This window comes from Eucyclogobius newberryi, unplaced genomic scaffold, assembly GCF_026437365.1.
Source record: "Eucyclogobius newberryi isolate DKJ021-1_F unplaced genomic scaffold, fEucNew1.0.hap1 SCAF_19, whole genome shotgun sequence".
Taxonomy (NCBI): Eukaryota; Metazoa; Chordata; class Actinopteri; order Gobiiformes; family Gobiidae; genus Eucyclogobius; species Eucyclogobius newberryi.
Genome location: NW_027315823.1, coordinates 10,876,378 through 10,897,514, shown reverse-complemented (window position 1 = coordinate 10,897,514; position 21,137 = coordinate 10,876,378). Strand labels below are relative to the sequence as shown.

The 21,137-nt window shown below is 40.9% G+C and overlaps 2 protein-coding genes across 2 annotated transcripts in view; one reads left to right on the top strand and one right to left on the bottom strand.

Annotated features, from left to right (window-relative positions):
- Positions 1 to 21,137, bottom strand: part of LOC140365355 (SH3 and cysteine-rich domain-containing protein 3-like) — a 360,861-nt gene that overhangs the window by 66,989 nt on the left and 272,735 nt on the right. The window lies entirely within an intron of this gene.
- Positions 66 to 9,265, top strand: abraa (actin binding Rho activating protein a). The gene is made up of 2 exons (XM_072451739.1): positions 66 to 1,219; positions 7,243 to 9,265. The coding sequence occupies exons 1-2, from the start codon at positions 623 to 625 to the stop codon at positions 7,690 to 7,692; spliced, it is 1,047 nt and encodes a 348-aa protein (XP_072307840.1). The 5' UTR covers positions 66 to 622; the 3' UTR covers positions 7,693 to 9,265.

The window sequence follows — 21,137 nt, the reverse complement described above, 5'->3', positions numbered from 1 at the left end:
TTCCTTTACGACCAACGCAACACTATTTAAAGGATCAGGAGTTGCCAGTGGGGATTATTGCCTCTAGACAGTCCGAAGAGGAGCACAACGAAAGGACTGGAGTTTACCGAACAGATCCACGATCCACTGGGAATATAAAGCAACAAGTTGAAAGTGAACATTCAGAGTGGACGTTTACGCAGGAAGAAGAGACAGGAGTTGAATAATTGAAGACATCTTGAAGGCCATGTATTGGGATACTTTGGAACAACAAAATATACTTTGTCTTAAATTCAAATCAAACCTATACAGAGCTGTACTTTGACTTTAATACTTGATTAAGCTACACGTCAACTTCATAAGGTGAATTTAATCATTGCAGCATATTATTACAAATCCAACTAAATAAATCAGTCACTTAGAACGGTAAAACCGTTTGTGGTTAAGCTAATCAAGCTCATATGCTTTGCTAACGTAACCTTGTTTGATGTACCTGAACTATTTGCTTCAAAATACTTACTTGTTAAAGAAAACCATTTTGGAGGCAAGAAATTCAGGGAGATAATCACGCTACTAAAAGATAAAACCGTATTTAGATTAGTACTTTTTGAAGAAACGTAAGAAAAGTATTTACTTTTTCAAAATGAGCAGCGGCACGACAACCGTTTCACAACAAGAGCCCCAAGCGTTCAAACGAGCCGTGAAGAAAATCAAATGTGCCGCTATGGTCGCTAACTTAGCTAAAAGCTGGCAAGGCTGGGCTAACGATCACTCAGGCAAACAAGACGCTATCCCCAGCGGCTGGATGCCATCATCTGTCGAGGAGGACTGCGAAAATGCCCAAAAACATGTCGTGAAATTAAACGTGACTCCTCGTGTGATAGCCGTAGACGCCAACGATCCCAGTGGCAGCGGAATACGGACTTGTTCTGTTACGAAAACGGTGCAGCCAAAACGCAGCGAGTGCAGTAGCAGCGACGTATTGAATGCTATCAAAGGCAAAATGGAGTCCGGCGAGGAGGAGACCAAGCCGTTTTTGGGAAACGAGTCGCCCACCAGGAGACGCCAGATGAGGGCGCTACAGAGTGGAGTTGTGCAGGACAGGAAGTCGATGCTGGTGGACAGGAAGTCGGGGTTGTGGAGGAGTAACAGCGTGGATACGGAGGACAGCGGGCTTGGGGAGGAGGAGAGCGAGATTAGAGCTGATAATGAAATTCTCAAAAAACTAACCAGACCCAAGGTAAGTTACTATAGTGATAGTTGTTTCCCTATCAAAACACACCTGAACTTGTGTTGTGTTTCGTTCATGCATGAAAACCCTGGTTGACTAAATCTATGTATTGTGTATCAAACGTATCATGTTCCTGGGGTTTCCCGGGGTTACCTCCTCAAACTTGCTTTTTCTCACAGCTACTTCTCATACCAGATGCATAAAGTTCTGACTTTTTGGACTGGACCGCCCAGTCCTAAGAAAAGCTGTCTTTTTATAGATTTCAAATGTATGTGGAAAGTCACGTACATAAAATGTTTATACATACGCACGTTTAAATGAGTTCTAAAGTTAACCAGACTTGCTTGTAAAATTGTATAGATATACTATGATGCATAATGCTAATGTCACGTTGCTATGTTTAGCTGTGGTTCTCAAAGGTGGAAATGTCACTTTTCTGGTGAGAGTCCATGACATTGCAGCCAAAATGGCCATGACTGACAGGTGGATTAGCCAATTCGAAAAATGCCGGCAATATGGCTTCTTAAGAAAAAATAAAGAAAAGCCAATCCAAGGGCTGGATCTGTGGAGAGGGAGGCCACTAACAGTAAGATTTGTTTTATGTTTTAAACAATAAAAAACAAAAACATTTAATTGGATACATGCTAAACATATGCTGAGTTTAATGTCTGACAGTGGAACATTCCAATGAAAGTAATGTCTATGACAAGCAGTGCACCTTTAACATGTTTTACTTTGCCTCACTTCCATTGTTTCCAACAAATATCCATGGGTTTTAGAGTGACTAAATATTAGGAACACAATTGGTGAAAAGTCCTGCAAATGTTGCCAATAACAAGAAGCTGAAAGATAAAAATTCAACGTTCGTTTATAATGGACTTTTGAATCCCTGGAGGGGTAGACTCCCAAGGCATTCGGATGCTAATTAGTTACTTAAGGAGGAGAGAGAGAGTAAGCCAGGATACAATAGGAGGCTGATAGCCCATTAAAGGGCTGATAGTTGCTAGTTTGCCCGGTGGGCAGGGCCTACTCAGAGTAGGATAAATATCTGAGTTCCCGGTCTTGATTCGCAGATTGAGAATGACCCTCGGATGAGTGTTGAAAAGTTTTGTATTTTCCTAAAAACAGGAAGATTATTTGGTACATGGGGTATTGGGTACAAATACATTATGAATAGTATAAGAATTTATTAAAATAATAACATCTAAACGAAAACATGAAAAGCCAAATTACTCTAATATTTACTTATGAATCTACTCTTTGGATCAAGCCACAAGAGGCAAGGCAAGGCAAGGCAAGGCAAGGCAAGTTTATTTGTAGAACACATTTCATACACAAGGCAATTCAAAGTGCTTCACACAGCAGGAAAAATGCATTCAAATTATCAATCCAACTGATTGTCTAAACTAATAAAATCACAAACAAAAGAGAAGAGTGCAAAGAAAAAATCCTTTCAGTCATATGCGCAGCTAAACAAAACTGTTTTTAGCTTAGATTTGGACATTGTCAGAGTAGAAGCTTGTCTCACATCTTCAGGAAGACTGTTCCAGTATCTCTTGTGCCAGTTCCATGTCAGGATAAAGATAAACATTTCTCAAATATATTTTTGTCTATTTGGATCCCTGCACACTAAGGGACAGAGTTTTCTAAAATGAAAGTATTTCTATTTAATACAGCACAGTTTGGGTGTGTGTCTCATATTTGACCTTTTGTGGAGAACTACAGTAACTTCCCGTGCCTGAAGCTGCTGTTTGGGCACTTTTTGTAATTCACCGACCTTTCTAAAGCACAGAAAGTCAATGTCAGTGTAGTGAGCGTACAAGGACACGGAAGTCAACCGGCCCCAAGTCCACACTGTGGCTGTCCAACTTCATCTTCCAGACTGGAGGTCAATGGAGAACAAGACCATGTAAGACATTCGTTAAGGCTGTTTATATTAAAACTATAGTTCAGACATAATTACTTACCTATTAGACTTGTTTCAAATAAATTACGAATCCTTTTTTATTCATGGGTTACAGCTTCCTGCAGTGTGTAAAATCTTATTGACTTTTTCCCCATTCAAATGATATATATTTATTTTAAATTGTTAATCACTATGGCAATGATCCTAATTTCTCATCATTCTGAAACCCATGGATTGAACGATCATCGTACATATTATTTTAAATGCGACTCTTTTCTCTCAAAATATAAACACAATTTTTTTTCACGGGCAAAAATGTATCCATGACACATTTAATTTGTAAAAAAAAAAAAAATTGGGCACGTAGTACTTCTCATTTGCTGTGCAGAGACTCTCATGTGGTAACTGTTAGATAAGAGCTCTGTGAACCGTTGCTTGTAAAATGTGAAAGGGGCGCCACCATAAAATGTGTAAATAGATACACTCTGACTAGGCCTGGACTTCTGAGACCGGGGTCAGTGCAGGGGGAGGGGTTAGGGGTAGAGGACACAAACCAACAAGGAAGGCACGGTACACAAGTTATAAAAAAATAGTATTACGCATTTTCCATCAACAATTTCAGATATTGTTGCATTAAAAACGACTACTGTACAAAATACTGTACCAACACAGGAAACACTCAAATTTGGGTTTACAATCAGCTGTCCACCTTCATTTTAACAAAGTCACAAATCGCTCATTTGAAGACAGTGAGGTGCAGATTTTAAGCATGGAAAAGGTATGCTTTGGCAATTTGAGTTAAAAAGAGAATCCATTGAACGGAAAAGGTGGGTGAAAGTATAAACTACCTACTATGTACAACAGTCTCTCCAAACCTCGGTGAACTGAGAAATCAAGCCAGTCAAATGCCGGTAAGGTACTGAACAGTTGTGAGGAAGAGGTTGGCAGGGAATAACAATAACAAGGTCAGAGCAGTTTCACGGAGGCTCAGACCAGTTTACATTCTAGCTGCTCAGAGCGGTGTCTTTAGATTGAAAATAATTTCTGGATGGTTGTGGAAAGGTCTTGATTCAAGCATCCCGATAACTCCCTTTGAAGCCCCTTGTACCACGGAGCACTCCTGGACAAGTAGTAGTATGTCAGTTTCACAGACAACATTCACATACATTTGTCTGACACCCCCTGCTGGCCACAATGGGAAGTGAACCAAGTTAAAAAAGGCAAAATACAGAACCGTTAATCATAGCAGCATGACGTTATGACGTTAAGTTGAGTGGGATTACTAATAAAAAATGCGAATGAAACAAAACACAATTTTAGGTTTTTCGTGCGTAATCTACATTATAACACTTTACACCAACTACAGATTTATTAGCCTTAATAACACATTAATAAATAATTTGTTCATAATGGACAAACAGTTTATTAAGAATGATTCAGGCTTAGTAACTACTTAATTAATACCCTAACGTCTAACCTCTTAATTAAGTGGTCACTAAGGCTGAATCATTCTTAGTAAGCTGTTTGTTTGTTTGTGTTTGTTTGTTTGTTTGTTTGTTTGTTCGTTATGAATATGAAAGTATTTGTTAGGCTACTTAAGGTGTAGTACCCATTCTATAAGTTGATTTAGCACAATATGTCTCAATTGAAGCATTGATAAATTAAATATTAAACATTTGCCAGGCCAAGCCCACGGGGGCGTTGATCCTGAGCATTATCGCGTTACGAGTTCAAAGCGGCTTCGTGGAATCTCCATGTGTCAAGTCTTTAGTTTCATCTCACAAATACCAAGAGGATCTGGTGACAAAGCGGCAAGCCCCGACCAACGCCCTTAGCAACACCTGCTAATATCATGTGGAATATCAAATGAATTATTTTTTCCACTAGTTTAGACATTTATGTTCTTTAGCTTAAACAACTGGGACAAAACAATTTTAATTTGTTTACACGTACACCAGAATCTGATCATGATCTGATTTCTGGAGTTATCAGGTCATCGAAATGACATATAAACAGTTCCATCCGATGTGATTAAACTGATTTCTTCACTTGCCGGTAATGACAGGGAAAATGGCAAATTAATGTGGTAAAGACAAAAATGAATTACAAGCGTCATTTTCAAATACACTCTAAAAATCTATTGATTAACTGATTAACGGGTGTTTTTGAATCAGATTTCCCTTGGGCATGTAAACACACAACAAAATCCAATCTAATTATGGGGTGATCTGATTATTCTCGTTTGATTTGAACATATGCTGTCGAATATTGAACACTGTCGTATGCACATTATGCTTTAAGAAGTTTCGACATGTCCATCATACCAAATAATACACAGTTAAATAAGGTATCCTATATATAATATTTTCCATTGAGTAATTTTGCATATTGCTGTTAACTACAGTTGAAACCAGCCGTTTGGATCACTTACACAGTCGACTTATTTAAAGATTTAGTGCCACTAATCAAAGAGAGGAGATGTAGAGGAAAGGTCAAGGGTCTGTGTAAGCACTAGAATACTGAGCTGGTCTCAAAACAGACATGACAAGAGAATGTGGAGCTGGAGTTAAGGCATAAAATAGAACGTACTCGGCATAAATCAATATCTAGATGCGTTCAAATGGTGTGTTTTTACTGTATTCGCCTTCCACTAGTTTAAATGTGTAGTCTGACTAGGCAAGCTTTACTTTGTGTTTGTTTTTTTAGCAATAAAAGCTACAGTACATGAGGTTAAAGCCACAAGTTACACCTTTAACAGCACAGTAATAGCATAGTAATAGGGGGGAAATGGCAAAGGAGCTATATGTGCATTTTTTAACCGTTTCCATCACCAAGAAAATACTAACGTTTCCTGATTCTTTATAGTCTTAAGCATAATCAGGCATAAGTCAGATAAGGCAAACTACCATGAAAGAACGTACAATGACCAATGTGGCTTATTTCCTTGAGTAATTATCATGTAATTACCATAAGTGGTCCATGGGAGAGTAAGCGTTAGCTTCCAAACATCGTAAACTATGAAAAAGCAGGGAAGTTTTGGCAACTGAAACCAATCGACCACATGTGAGTAACAGCAGAGCGTCGGTAGAAAGCATGACGCCGTGTAGCACGTGTTTTCATCCGCAATTAGCATCAAAATTAGCATACATGCTGACGATTATAAACATTTATGAAGTCAACATTATGCTGGACAACAATGCACTAAATTATAGCGAGCCACACATTAGACAAGTCATTTTTTGTTTTATTTCTTCCGACATCACAAATTCTTCAAACAATAGTGAACAATTTTAATTTAACATGAAAATCAAACCAATGAATAAACAACAACCATTTGTCTGCGCTGTCTATAAATGTAAAAACAAATGTTGATATTGTGCTGCCCCACTTAAATGTGAAAAAGAACATTTATAGACTATCAGTACCAGGCTGTGTGTGGTAAACACATCACTCCTGGAAGGGTCAATTATCATGCTATTACTGTGCCGTACAGTGCCAGGCCAGCCAAAGTGCTGTTGTTTCTTATTTAAAAAAAACAATTTGTCTTGTACCTATGTACCCATTCCAGAAATGTTTTCTTCTCCATTTTAATCGTCATCAACCTGGCAGTAAAAGCCAAAAGTAGCACACAGCTTGACTGGTCCATCCCAGTTTCACTTTACTGTCTGAAAAAAGCAGTTCTAAAGCCATGCACCTTAAAGTAATGCATGTGAATACTAATGATGTGCAAAATGGAGAGCCACAAAGTAGTCGATGAAGGAGCAAAAGCTACACATGAAGCAAATACAAAAAGTTGAATCCAATGGCAGGTATTTGTTCACACTATATTATAATGCCACTCAATACAGTTCTCTGATTTGACGAAGTAACGGAAAGTAGAAAATAGATTTTAATGCAGATATTCAGTATTCTGTAAACCCTGTTTGTATGCAAGCGTTATAAATAAGACCCCTATGCAAAAGTGCAGTAAATCCATGAGAAACATTGAAATGATGACATCCCTGAAGGCGATGAGAATAATAATTGGCTAGCCTTGGTCACAGGTCACCCAGAACTCTACATTTGAATAGATAACAAGATGAGTGCTGTAAATGATCTAAAAGGCATATTGCATTTTGTTTTCCAGATCAAAATTTCCTCCATGGTAGACATTAAAAGCCGCTGGCAGCAGTGGTCCGTGCAGCACGTGGAGGGTCAGAAACTCAACCCTTTCAGCGAAGAGTTCGATCAAGAGTACGCCATGGCCCAGCGGCTGAAGAAGGGCGACTCTGGCTACGGTCGCCCCAAAGAAGGCTCCAAAACGGCACAGAGGGGCGACCGGGCACACAAGCACATCCACCGGGAGATGGAGGAGATGGTGTGGATCATCAAAGACATGGGCTTCAAGGACAAAGAGGGCAGGACCATCATCTCGTTTGGACGACTGTTCGACCGCTATGTGAAGATCTCCGACAAAGTGGTGGGCATCCTCCTCCGCTGCAGGAAACACAAGATGCTGGACTTTGAGGGCGAGATGCTGTGGAAAGGACAGGACGACGATGTGATGATTATTCTGCGAGAAGAAGAAGGAGTATGATTGTACAGCGAGGACTTCACTCATTGTGTCGGCTACTGTTATACGTTTACTATACGTTTTACAATTACTTTAAAATTGGAAAGCTCAAGCAGATCAAATTAAGTCAAAACATATTTTCTGATATCATTTTTGCATTCTGTACTTATTTTATTATTTACATGGCTTTTTTACTTCAAAATGTTGAGTTACTTTTAAAGGCAAATTTGGAAGTTAACTTCAAGACTAGGATTAGATTTTAAAATAATGAGAAAATCACACACAATTATCCACCAGTAAGCAGTTCCCTCAGCAGGATTGGTGTTAGCGCTCCATCTACTGGCAGCAGAGGGAATTACCATGTGATATAAACAAAAGCCTTTATGTGCTAATGTAACTATCAGTTGTAATCATGATTTGATCATGATTTGAGTCTGATGTATGGACTTGAAACAGCTTGACACCTCTGGAAACCCAACTTTGACGCCACAAAACTGAAAAAATGAGAAACTGTGTTTTCTGAGGATCAGAATCAAAGGAACTCCTAAACAAAATCATCAATGTAGCATAATACGTAATACAATTTAGCATAATTTAGCGACCTGCTTGTCTCCATGTCTCGGGGCGAGGGAAGACTGCTCACAATAAGAACACAAACAAATGGAATACATGCAAGACAGATACGTCTCATCCTGTACCGTGTAACATTCTGGACAAATAACATCTCCATGGTCACATAGTGTACCTCTGTTTACTGAAAAAGGTGTGTGAATACTTCTACGTTAAACCTTGCAGTCAAACTTGTTATTTTGAAAGTGGTCCAGTCATATTTATCTCGGAACATATTTGGATTGTGCGACTGTTAAAGCTCTGACATAATTAGCTCTCTTTCTGAAGGGAAACTATCTGTTGCATGCTAACGATGCTAACCATCCTCAGCCATGTTAACTATGCCTCCAGCCTGCACAATACCAGTCGTGCTCTGGAGATTTATGCAGGCAATGGCAAAGCAACAAGGCCAAAAGCTTTCATTTTAAACTGACACCTAACGGCTAGTGCTATCTGACACATTTGTAAAGAGTTGAGCGTGTTTGGCGTGCCCTCAGCTCCAGTGTCACCTAAAATAACTACAATCACACTTTTATTTAACAGAATAATGTAGTTAAAGCCTAGATTTTCATGCACATGCCTTTATTTATGCCAATATGGTGACTTTGTTATGTTTATTTATGTGGTGTTAAACACAGGTTGGGTAGTTTATTAATTTAAAATGAGTATTGATTACTATTATTTGAAAACAATAGCCTTTTAGGCCTTTGATTGATTTTTAGGACTTTGATTGAACTTAAATGCATTGTTTTACTTCTTTGTTATGTACTCAGGTTTAATGTCATTTGTTCTGTTTTTCTTTCAAAGTGAAAGTGTGTGTGCCTTCTTACAGAAGAATTTATAAATGTTGTATGTTTTACATGTCTTATGGGGCTGATAAGGTCATTGTTGCTGTACCGTGTTTGAGAATGTGAAGTAAACCTGATTCATCTGAAGTTACACATTTGGAATATTTAGCATATTATCAATAAATGTTCATAATACTTCACTGGCGTTGGCAGTTACTTGCTCCATAGAGTCTAAAGATATCATAGCTAAATCATACATTAGAAACATAGCACAGATGGACACATTTATTGCAATATTGACCCACTCTTCAGTTTGTGTTGGCCTTTCAACTTAATCTGGAATTCCATTCATTTGAATGGAGAACTAGAGAAAAGTCTCAGTGTTAAATTATTATTATTATATAAAGTAGGTTGATTTGTGTCAAATGATTGGTTCATGTGCTTCTTCTTTCTCTGGTATACTTAAAAACGGTTTTGAGTCTTTCTTATTTATTTCAGCAGCCTTTGCAAAATAATACAAGTGGAAGGATGACGGCAGTGCTTCTGGGGAGCAGAAGTTCTCACCACAGCGCTGTGGACTGAATAAACAACACACCACAGGAAGACCAAACACTGGAGGCGCTGTGGGGTTTCCCCAGAGGAGCCAGAGGAAGTGTCTGGGGAGAGGGATCACAAGTTAGATTAGCAGGAAGAAGAAATAACACAAGGAAAGATCAAAAACAAAGCCACACAAAAGAAAGTTTTTACACAAACATTACTTCACATCAGGGTTATGCAACACATTTGGACCGTGGCCTCTGGACAAATGCAGAACGTTCCACCACTTTTGACATCCTCCCTCTCTCCTGAGAATATAACAACTGCTGCTGTATAATAATTCTGAGGAAATAAAAAAACAAATGCTTTACATTGAATTGCCAATCCAGTATTATCCAGAATTAAACTAAGATTAGACTGGCACAAACTGGGTCTGAACCAAGATGATGAATTAAACAAGGTCTAAATCAGGATTAAACAAGAACCAAATCAGTATATAAGAGAAAATATATTGATATAAGATTGATGTATTGAATATAAAAATATTGTTGTTGTTTTTTTTGTTCTTTTTGTTTTTTCAGATTTAAAATTCCACCTGGATATTCTTTAGTGAATATAAGGAATACAACTAGAGTCTGGATGATGGACTGATTGACATTAGTTTGGGCTTTTATTGGGTCTTGACAACTCCTCTCTAAAATCTGAAGCTAATTTAACTAAAAATGAGATTTAGAGACTTGTAATAAAGTCTCTTGCTCCTCTATGCTCCTCTTTCCTCCTCTGTGCTCCTCTGTCCTCCTCTTGCTCCTCTTGCTCCTCTGTGCTCCTCTATGCTCCTCTTTCCTCCTCTGTGCTCCTCTGTCCTCCTCTTGCTCCTCTTGCTCCTCTGTGCTCCTCTATGCTCCTCTTTCCTCCTCTGTGCTCCTCTGTCCTCCTCTTGCTCCTCTGTCCTCCTCTGTGCTCCTCTGTCCTCCTCTTGCTCCTCTGTCCTCTTCTGTGCTCCTCTGTCCTCTTCTGTCCTCCTCTGTCCTCCCCTATGCTCCTCTTTCCTCCTCTATGCTCCTCTGTGCTCCTCTATGCTCCTCTGTGCTCCTCTGTCCTCCTCTATGCTCCTCTCTCCTCTTCTGTGCTCCTCTGTCCTCTTCTGTGCTCCTCTGTCCTCCTCTGTGCTCCTCTGTCCTCTTCTGTGCTCCTCTGTCCTCCTCTGTGCTCCTCTGTCCTTTTCTGTGCTCCTCTGTCCTCTTCTGTGCTCCTCTTTCCTCCTCTATGCTCCTCTATGCTCCTCTGTGCTCCTCTGTGCTCCTCTGTGCTCCTCTGTCCTCCTCTATGCTCCTCTGTGCTCCTCTGTGCTCCTCTGTGCTCCTCTGTGCTCCTCTGTCCTCCTCTATGCTCCTCTGTGCTCCTCTGTGCTCATCTACGAATGTCATTGCTGCTGTGAGGGGCTCCTGGTGAAAGTCTTCAGCACTGGAGGGGCGTCAGGGGCCCATGTGGGGGGGAGGCTCTGGCTCTGGCACTGGCTCGGGCCCTGCGGTTACCTGGGAGTGTTGAACAGTCTCTGAACAGATTTGAAAATAAAGATGATGTAATAAAGAAGACAATGAAGAAAAGGATGTGGAGAAAAGGTGGTTTCGCCGTCTTATTCATGATCTTCAAATATAACGTGTAATTAAAGGCACTCTACCTGATTTGTACGGTTTTGAAACGTGAAGAACTCTTTCATGTGCCTGATTTTTGCATGTAATAAAATAAAATCTGGTTGTAAAAGCATCTATTCAAGTAAAAATGAGACCACAGCGCTTTCTCTGCATCTAAATATAAAGTATTTATTTTGCAGAGAAGCAGGGAGTGCGCCGTTAGCATGCTGATGTTTGTTAGCCTTACCACTGACTGCAAAACTTGCTGCGGGCTCAGAGATTTGTGAAAAGTGCTTTTAAACTCATCTCAATTCATATTTAAGGAGTATAAAATAAACTAGTTCTGTTTTCTCAGAACAAAACAAATCAGGTTCAGCATCTTTAATAATAAAGCATTGGTTTATAGAGAATATCACACATTTATAATGTTTTGGTGGCAATAGTAACACTTTATAATAACAACACATCAATAAGCCACTACTGAAAACAGTTAGTCAGTAAAAACCACACTTCTAACATTCTTCCACTGAGATAAATAGGTTTCATGGCATACTGTGGGTTTTTATGCCAAGTAGGAGTCAGGTTTGTGGTGATGCAAGCCCTCTCACAGAAAGGACACAGGTTTTCTATTTGTTCAGTCCAATATATCATCCAAAATGAAAAAAAAAATCATGTGTTTTATTTGGGGCTTTAGGTGTTTTTTAGGTCAATATTGTTGCATACAATGATAAAAAATTACACTCAATTCTCCCTTTAAAAAGACAAATGCAAAACTGGCCATGTTAGAATGGTTTTCCAGAGTAATCTTTATTCTCCTGCATTCAAGACAATCAATATCCTAGACAGATTTTATTTTTATTTTTTTTACATTACAGCGCCTCCTGTACTTTTGGTTGAGTATTTCAGTACTCTTTCCACCGCTGCTGCTACTACTTACTACTTTCTTTCTTCGAGTCTCCTCCTCTTCTTTTGGGTCCCGTCGCTTCAGTCGTGGCTCGTTCGTGGCTCGTTCGTGTCGGTGTTGAGCGCACCGGAGAAGCTTGATTGAATTGGACTGTGGGTGGCAGCAGTTTGGAGCGATGCCACGGAGACAGTGAACAGATGAGAGGCAGAGCTGGAGTGTGCGCTGGACGTCTTCAGCAGCTGACCCTCAAATCCAATGAAAACAGCTAAACGGATCACTACTCTAAAAATCTCCTCTGTCTACATCGTCCCTGCACCAGCATTGTGGGATTAGCATTTTAAACATGACATATTAGGTTCTAGCTGAGCTTTCTTGAAACACGTTTGCTTTGGTTTACGATGTTGTAGGGGAAAAAAAACAGCTGTGAATGTAAAGAGAGAATGCTTGGATTAGTTTCTTTGGAGTTAACCATGTTGGACAAAATACAAGTTAATTTGTTCATTTGACCTGATGAAGCCGAAATGTATTGGCAAAAAAGCAACATTTCACCCTGTCCTTTCCGGTCTAATAAAGCCTACGGGCAACAAAATCTTCAAAGTAGAGTAGAGGCCTGTCTCACATCTTCAGGAAGACTGAAATGCAGATTCCCCATGTTTAGTCCTGACTCTGGCACCAGCAGGAGGCCGGTCCATGTTTAGTCCTGACTCTGGCACCAGCAGGAGGCCGGTCCATGTTTAGTCCTGACTCTGGCACCAGCAGGAGGCCGGTCCATGTTTAGTCCTGACTCTGGGCACCAGCAGGAGGCCGGTCCATGTTTAGTCCTGACTCTGGCACCAGCAGGAGGCCGCTCCATGTTTAGTCCTGACTCTGGGCACCAGCAGGAGGCCGGTCCATGTTTAGTCCTGACTCTGGGCACCAGCAGAAGGCCGGTCCATGTTTAGTCCTGACTCTGGCACCAGCAGGAGGCCGCTCCATGTTTAGTCCTGACTCTGGCACCAGCAGGAGGCCGCTCCATGTTTAGTCCTGACTCTGGCACAAGCAGGAGGCCGGTCCATGTTTAGTCCTGACTCTGGCACCAGCAGGAGGCCGGTCCATGTTTAGTCCTGACTCTGGCACCAGCAGGAGGCCGGTCCATGTTTAGTCCTGACTCTGGCACCAGTAGGAGGCCGGTCCATGTTTAGTCCTGACTCTGGCCATGTTTAGTCCTGACTCTGGCACCAGCAGGAGACTGGTCCATGTTTAGTCCTGACTCTGGCACCAGTAGGAGGCCGGTCCATGTTTAGTCCTGACTCTGGCAGCAGCAGGAGGCCGGTCCATGTTTAGTCCTGACTCTGGACACCAGCAGGAGGCTGGTCCATATTTAGTCTTGACTCTGGCACCAGTAGGAGGCCGGTCCATGTTTAGTCCTGACTCTGGCACCAGCAGGAGGCCGGTCCATGTTTAGTCCTGACTCTGGACACCAGCAGGAGGCTGGTCCATGTTTAGTCCTGACTCTGGCACCAGCAGGAGGCCGGTCCCTGAGGTTCTCAGAGTCCGAGATGGTTCATATGGCACTAACATATCCAAGATGTACTTTGGTGCTAGGCCATGGAGAGACTTGTACACAAGCAGAGCTGCTTTAAAGTCTGTTCTCTGAGCCACAGGAGCCAGTGCAGAGACCTGAGAACAGGAATAATGTGATGGTACTTCCTGGTTCTGGTCAGGACCCGAGCAACAGCTGGTTTGTAGAGGCCAGTGAACAGGCCGTTACAGTAGTCTAATCTACTAGAGACAAACGCATGGATAAGTCTCTCCAAGTCTGGTTTAGACACTACTTAATGGTTTTGTTTTTTAGATGGTAAAAATCTGCTCTTGTTATTGAGTTGTCGTGGCTGTTAAAGTTCAAGTCTGAGTCCATTATTACCCCCAGATTTCTAATTTGGTTTGTAGGTTTTAGAGCGAGATTCTGGAGGTGACCGCTAACACTTTCTTTTTGTTTCTGTGGGCCAAAAACGATGATTTCAGTATATTCTGAGTTCAGCTGGAGAAAGTTATTTTGCATCCATAAAATGCCTCATTTCTATATGAAAACATTACACGATGAAAAGCAACAATACATTTATGTTTAATTATTTCATTTATGTGAGTAAATCTGCTGTAGAAGTTTGATATTAATCATTTTAAATCTAAGATTTTTCCAATTCACCTGCCGTGTCTCGCCTTAACTATTGCAAACACTGAAAGCCTGAGTGCTTCATATTTAAAGGTGCCATAACATGTTTTTTTTCACGTTTCGTAGTCTATCCTAAGTGTATAATTGATAATAATAAGGGTTGTGCAACACCCTTGACATAATAGTTAAGAAATATCACCCAGACCTTGGACCCCCTCACCAACCCGGAAATGCAAACGGCTTGGTTTGATATTCGCCCCCACCCTTGCGAAGAGCGATCTGGCTCCCCCGCCCAACCCGTGACATAGTCTCAGAGCGCGTGTGTGCCCCGCCCACCCGTGACGTAGTCTCCGTGTGTCCCCCACAGCTGTCTGCTCCGCGCTGCGCCGCTCCGCGCGAGTGAGTGAGAAACGATAGAACTTCAGATCAACACTACTTTGAGACTAAATAAATCTGGTGTTTATTCTACAGCGTGCACAGAACAGATATATCTATCTATATCTATATCTATATCTATATCTATATCTATATATATATATATATATATATATATATATATAAAAGTCTCATGTCCATCGCGCTCTTATTTCCTGGTTTTTCGGTATCGGATAGAACTTCTCTCCGTTTATTTTCCCGGTTGCTGCATCAACTGCCACATAAACCTTCCCCATTGTGATAATAGTAAAGAGTGCGATATCATTAATGACGTTTTGGGCCTCTTTGAGCCGTGTTTCGTCGTAAATCGAAGCAGAAAAACTCCGGGGCTTGTATGGTGAGAAAACGGGAGCCTGAGCAGCGCGGGGCCGGGGGGAAGGGGGCGGGAGGCGGCAGGCGGGAGGGAGAGGGGGGATGATGACGCGTGCTTGCCCTTATGACGCGGTCTTGCCCCACCACCCGTCAGTTTGGAGATTCGAGGAAAGGAGATAGTCGGTAATATAGCTAAACACTGCGGGAATCAATCCAAAAAACACTCTGGGTACATATATGAAGCACAAATAGCAATGTAAGAAGGTTAAAAGCTCTGAAAAGTCGATTTTGCATGTTATGGGACCTTTAAAGAAGCTGACAAATGTTAAGGGGAAAACTGTTTTTCCCAAAAAAAAATTCTTCTATCAGATTTTTCTTCTTCTCCCAAATGTAACCTTAGAATAACTTTGCGTCACTGACTTCCATTATAACAAAAGGTTTTTTAGTAGGACTATAAAATCCCAACCATTTTATTAGAGATCTTCTATTGAAAAGAGGACAAATGTGTGTGTTTTTGTTCCTGTTCACACTGATACGACCCCATTATATAGTGTCAACCTTAAACAAAATGGAAAGGCGAAGTGGCAGCGCTTGATCCCTGCTGGTTTTGGCTTCTTGAAGTAGGTTTAGGTTGAGCTAAGACTTTAAAAACATGAGACAACAGAGAACAGCTTTGACCCACTCACTTGAACTGTAGAGCTCAAGATCCCGGTCCAAACCCAACCTGGACTCACACCGAGGGGGGCAGGGGGCACCACACACAGAGGTGCTTGACACAACGCTCAGATGCCCTGTGCCACACCATGGGGAAACAACGAATTTTACATAAGCCCCAATTAAGATCTCTTCAACGCTTTACACATCTGATATTTTACAGCCTTACGGCGCCTACTGTTACGCAAACCCCAACTTGTCAGACGCACACAATGGACTACCTCCTTTCCCCAGCTCCGTGTCCTTGAAGAAGGAGCGGGTTGTGTAACGATGGGCAACTGGCATAACATAAAATCATGACTTTTTTTTACCAGACACCCCAGAAGGAAGAGTTAGAAAAGTTCCCTAACACACAGCAGCTCTTGGATTGGATTCTGGCTCACCCAGGCTGAAAATGTATGCACTTGTGTAATGTGTGAGTGGTCTTCTCTGGAGGAGCCGAGCAGATGGGCCGCCGTGGGACCGAGTCTGCAAGGAAACGACAGAGACGTTATCCACCCACGCGCGCACCCGAGAGACAGGAGACAAAAGAACACTGTCAGGACATTATCCAGACAACGATTAGGCAACTCTTTGAATCTTAATGCTGAAAGATTAGACATAATGTGTTTTGTTTTATGAGCTTTAAACTATGTTAAAATGGCGTTTGATGAGGCACTTTTACTTGGACCCATGAGGAATATGGCAAAGAGAGGATCATATTATCAGTTTGGCTTCAACTTTACGCCGACTGGATGTGGATATTCCAAAAATGTGAACAATTTTAACATTTTTTTAACTGTTTGCAGCACGTACCTAATGCATTCTGATCATCCTAATGACTCACTGCAATGATTTTACAAGCGCTTTTCACAACTTTCAATTAATTAGCTAACAAACAATAGCATGCTAACCAACATTAGCACGCTAGCAGCACACTTCCTACCTCGTGGAGATTAAAACGCTCTGTGGTAAAATTGCAGACCGCACAACGGTTTGAGACACCGTAAAGACGCCGCACTGGAGACTCGATGTTTTATTGTACCGGGAGGATTATACAGACTTTATTTGGGCACATGAAGGCCTAAAACAAGAGAGCTGTTCGTGCCAGGCGCAGCTGCCGTTTAGTCTGTTCCTTGTACAGTATTTAGTGTTATTACGGTGTATATATCGCGCTTTCCCACCTTTATGGCACAAAAAGTTATTTACTAGGCACAACACCATTGCCTCTAGCGCCCCACTGTGGCCCCAGGTGTTCCTTCAGTCTCCTATCCCTGCACCAACCAGGTCCTGTGCTGCTTAGCTTGAGCTGAGATCTGCATTGGCAAGAAGGTATGGGCAACATTCATTGGCTAATTGATGCAGATATTTAAAGCCAAGCTATTGTGAGTTGGTACCTAACAATGTATTTTTCAGTGCCACACTTAACACCTGCCACTTTAACAATTACTCGACCAATACTGTTCACACACAGTTCACTTTCTGCGCTATTTTCAACCATCTGTAAATTTGTGTGTAGATTTCTGTGTACATACTGAGCATTTCATATACTTTCCTGTCATTATTATTTCACTATTCATTGTTTTATGTTGCACCTTTACGCCTTCTTATGTTTACGAAGCTTTCTCTGATTGTGATTCTGAATGATATATCCACCAGGCCGTTGAGCCCAGACTGTGGAATGATCTTTCACTCTCCTTCTGGTCACCGCATTCTGTTGTTGCTTTCAAGGGTCAGCTCAAAACCTTTTTATTCACTCAGGCCTTTTAATTACAGTTGCTTTAGGGACTGACTTACTCACTGTAAGTTTGGTGGTTTTACTATTATTTTTTAGTTTCAACTGTTTTTGTGGAGAAATTTGTGACGTGTGTCAGTGAAAGGTGCTATACAAATACCATACTTAATTGCTTACCGCACTTACTTGTGTAGTGGAAAATAGGCCATGTCCATGCTGTTTTTCTGTGTGCAGATGATAAATATGAATATAAGAATATGGGTTACTAATAAATGTGGTCCGGCATTCTCTGTATCGTGGAGTCTTGCGTCAGGACATGGATTAAGGGTCAGGTCACCTCCAAAATGAGATAGCTTGAATGTTTGCATCTGTGATGGTTGTTTTATCTCTTTTGGAGCTGATTTGATTATGATGATGTGCGTACGCGTCAGTTTATGTCACTGCCTTTAAAAGGATGTGTATTGTCATTGTTCTGTAGGTTAGGGACAGAAACCTTTGTTAGGGACAGTGGTTATTTACTGTACACGAGTAAATAACACTTGCTTACTTACATACTTCCTTCCTTCCTTCTTTCCTTACTTACTTACTTACTTACTTACATACTTCCTCCCTTCCTTACTTCCTTCCTTCCTTCCTCCTTACTTACTTACTTACATACTTCCTCCCTTCCTTCCTTCCTTACATACTTCCTTCCTTCCTTCTTCCTTACTTACGTACTTCCTTCCTTCCTTAAATACTTCCTTCCTTTCTTCCTTCCTTCCTTACTTCCTTACTTACTTACCAGACTTTTTCAGTTGGTACCAAAGACGAGCAGAGTTTCAGTATGTTTTAGTTTAATACTAAAATACCTGAAATATACTACAATAAGTCTTCGATAAAGCCGCACTGAGTAACTTTTCTGGTGGGCGAAATACAATCGCTTCACACTGATTGCTCCACAGTATGGCATTAACGCAGTACATTTCCACAGGTCTTACGAACATTAACCGACGCTGTAAAGATACTCTTGACCGTGATCAAAGTGTGGAGCTGGGTCCCTGGGCGCTGCTCCTCACAGTTTGTTTGCGTGACGGGTCAAATTCAGACGACACATTTTCCTACAGGGACAATAAAGCGCACCTTGAAGTCATGTTGGTGTTGAGACTTTTTTTTTTCTTCCATTTGCCGCGTCCCGACGTTACCGCAGGCTCCTCCGGTGAAATGGAAGCCCCTCTGGGAGAAGTGAAGAAATCATCTGTGAAAACTCATTTCATTCTCCTGTGCCTGTTCAGTGACGGCGGGAGGCTGGTGAAGGCTCTATTGTATGAGGGTTCTGGTCCGTCTAATTGTCGTACAAAGAGCCACTACAGCGCAAACATTAAATTAAACTGAAAGTGTGTTGGATTTCTACAATATGGCAAACGCTATAATTAGATAGCGTTTATTGTTTTTAAGGTAGATTGTACTTTTTTTTGTGAATGCAAAAATATTGTTGGATATTATGATTGAGTTATCACAAAAATATAATGAATGTAATAAAGAATACGGGCTGAAGCTTCTCAGAGTGTCCTGTTTGGAGGGGCGCAGCGTCGTGCCAAGGGGGGGAAGTTTATTACATATTATGAGCAATGGATGTGTTTTCAGCAACAGACAGACAGGGCCAACACAAGGTTAATCTCTATATACAGAGGGCAGCCCCTCTCCTTGCCCCTCTCAGCGCCCCTCTGCTGCAAATAAGACAATGTGATGATTATTATTATTATTAATGTATTTTTCAGTTAAATTACCAATATAATGTCTTGATGTTGTGGGGAGGCATGGATCATTTCTCTATCCTCTATGGGGGGCGCATCAGGAAGAGTTTGAGACGCACTGATATATGCAATTTGAATCAAATTTAACTGAATTATGCAAAGTTAAAGGCGTAATGGACGATTTTTTTGGCCCAAATCTGAATCTTATTTCCTCGTGGCGTGGACTGCCGATTAGTCCTGCCACGTATCAATCATAAAACGCACCTACTGCTCACCTGCAGCCGCGTGCGGGCTCGTCCCCATGAGCAGCACGGTTCCGCGTGTCTAAGCGCATTGATCTATCATAATATAGTTCCCTCAGTGTACGGGACAAAATTAGGACGGAGAAAGACTGTTCGAGCTGACTCAGAAGAGACGTAAATCTACGGGAGACGAGAGATGCGATGCGATCCGTCGCGCTAATAAACAAACGCACGTGTGTGTTGTATCGGTCCGCACGGGGGAGTGCACACGCGTACTTCCACCTGAGTTCTCAAATCGCTTTTAATTGGGATCATAAACCTTGACCCATAAGTTAAAAGTAAAACTATCTTTTTAAATGCAACCCAAAAAAAACACAGAATCCAGATGTACTTTCTCATTTATTTATTCATTTTAGAACAACAATACAGTGATCATACATCCATAAGGTAATGTTTATGTCTATGGTTACAAAATAAATATTGTTAAAAAGAAACAGTTCATCCTTTTTGAATATCCACTTGGCAGAAAACAGTTTTTACTCAGTTTTTCTCCAGCCCAACGTCAAGAAACGGGCAGTTTGTGTACCCAAATAAACGGACGGACAAAAGGTAGAGCTGGGTGGAAATGACGACCTTGAAAAAAGGTTTTTGCGTCATTTTGATTACTTTGAGTGACGTTTCGTAGTCCTTAGCCCTGATAGAAGGAGTTTAAGGCCTCTACTTACATTACAATTATACAGTTAGCGCTGACAAAGAGTGGCAGACGAAGGGAAGGCAATGCAAAAACACGTACATTTGGTGCTGAGTATATTCACCTACATTAGCTCGTTCCAACGCGTTCGTACAATAGACTGCAGATACAATGGACAAAGCTAATGCTAATGCTGTTTTCAATGATCTCACTATCAAAGGCACATTATGTAACCTTTAATTGAGACAGCTCTTTCTGCAAACACTCAATACATGGCAAAATAGAGGTTAAAATCCAGGGTACATTCTCAAAATCTATTAGCTCTGTCCATTAGCGCTTTAGTCATTAGTAACACAGACTTTAAATTACACGTCTTTTTTGTCTATAAATGCACAATCATTTGACATTTTCTCAACCACAATTCAAAACAATACAACTAGATATTTTTTGAGCTGGGTGTCAATTGCAAGGCAGTTTGAGCATTTTTACGGATTGTTAATGTGAACTGTGTAAACCTTTCACTTTCATTGGTCCTTAATTTAAAAATCAGCCCTCAAAATATTTGGCACAAAAACTTGGACAAATCACATTCTTCAAGTCACAGAAAGAAAAGACATGTACAATATTTTAATGTGGATATAGCTGTACTGAAATATTGGTGTGGTGTGTATAATTTAACATTTACACTAGATTCTCCCTGAAATAAACCGGACTCAGAGGTTATGATTGCCATGGTGATGCGACAATAATTCACTGGAGTATTCACACATTTAGACATGAATATTCAGGTTTGTATCGTTTTCATAGTTTGCATTATTTCCCTTCTAATTAGTCATCTATAATTACAATTATAGCAATGACCTTTATAGATTCAAATGTCATATCCTGTTTGAAATGTATAAATAATGGAACAAAAAACAGTGTTGTAATTGTATTTAATCTTATGAATTGCTTTTGGATGGAATTGCAATATTCGTCCGTAGTGGTTTTCTCAAATCTACTTT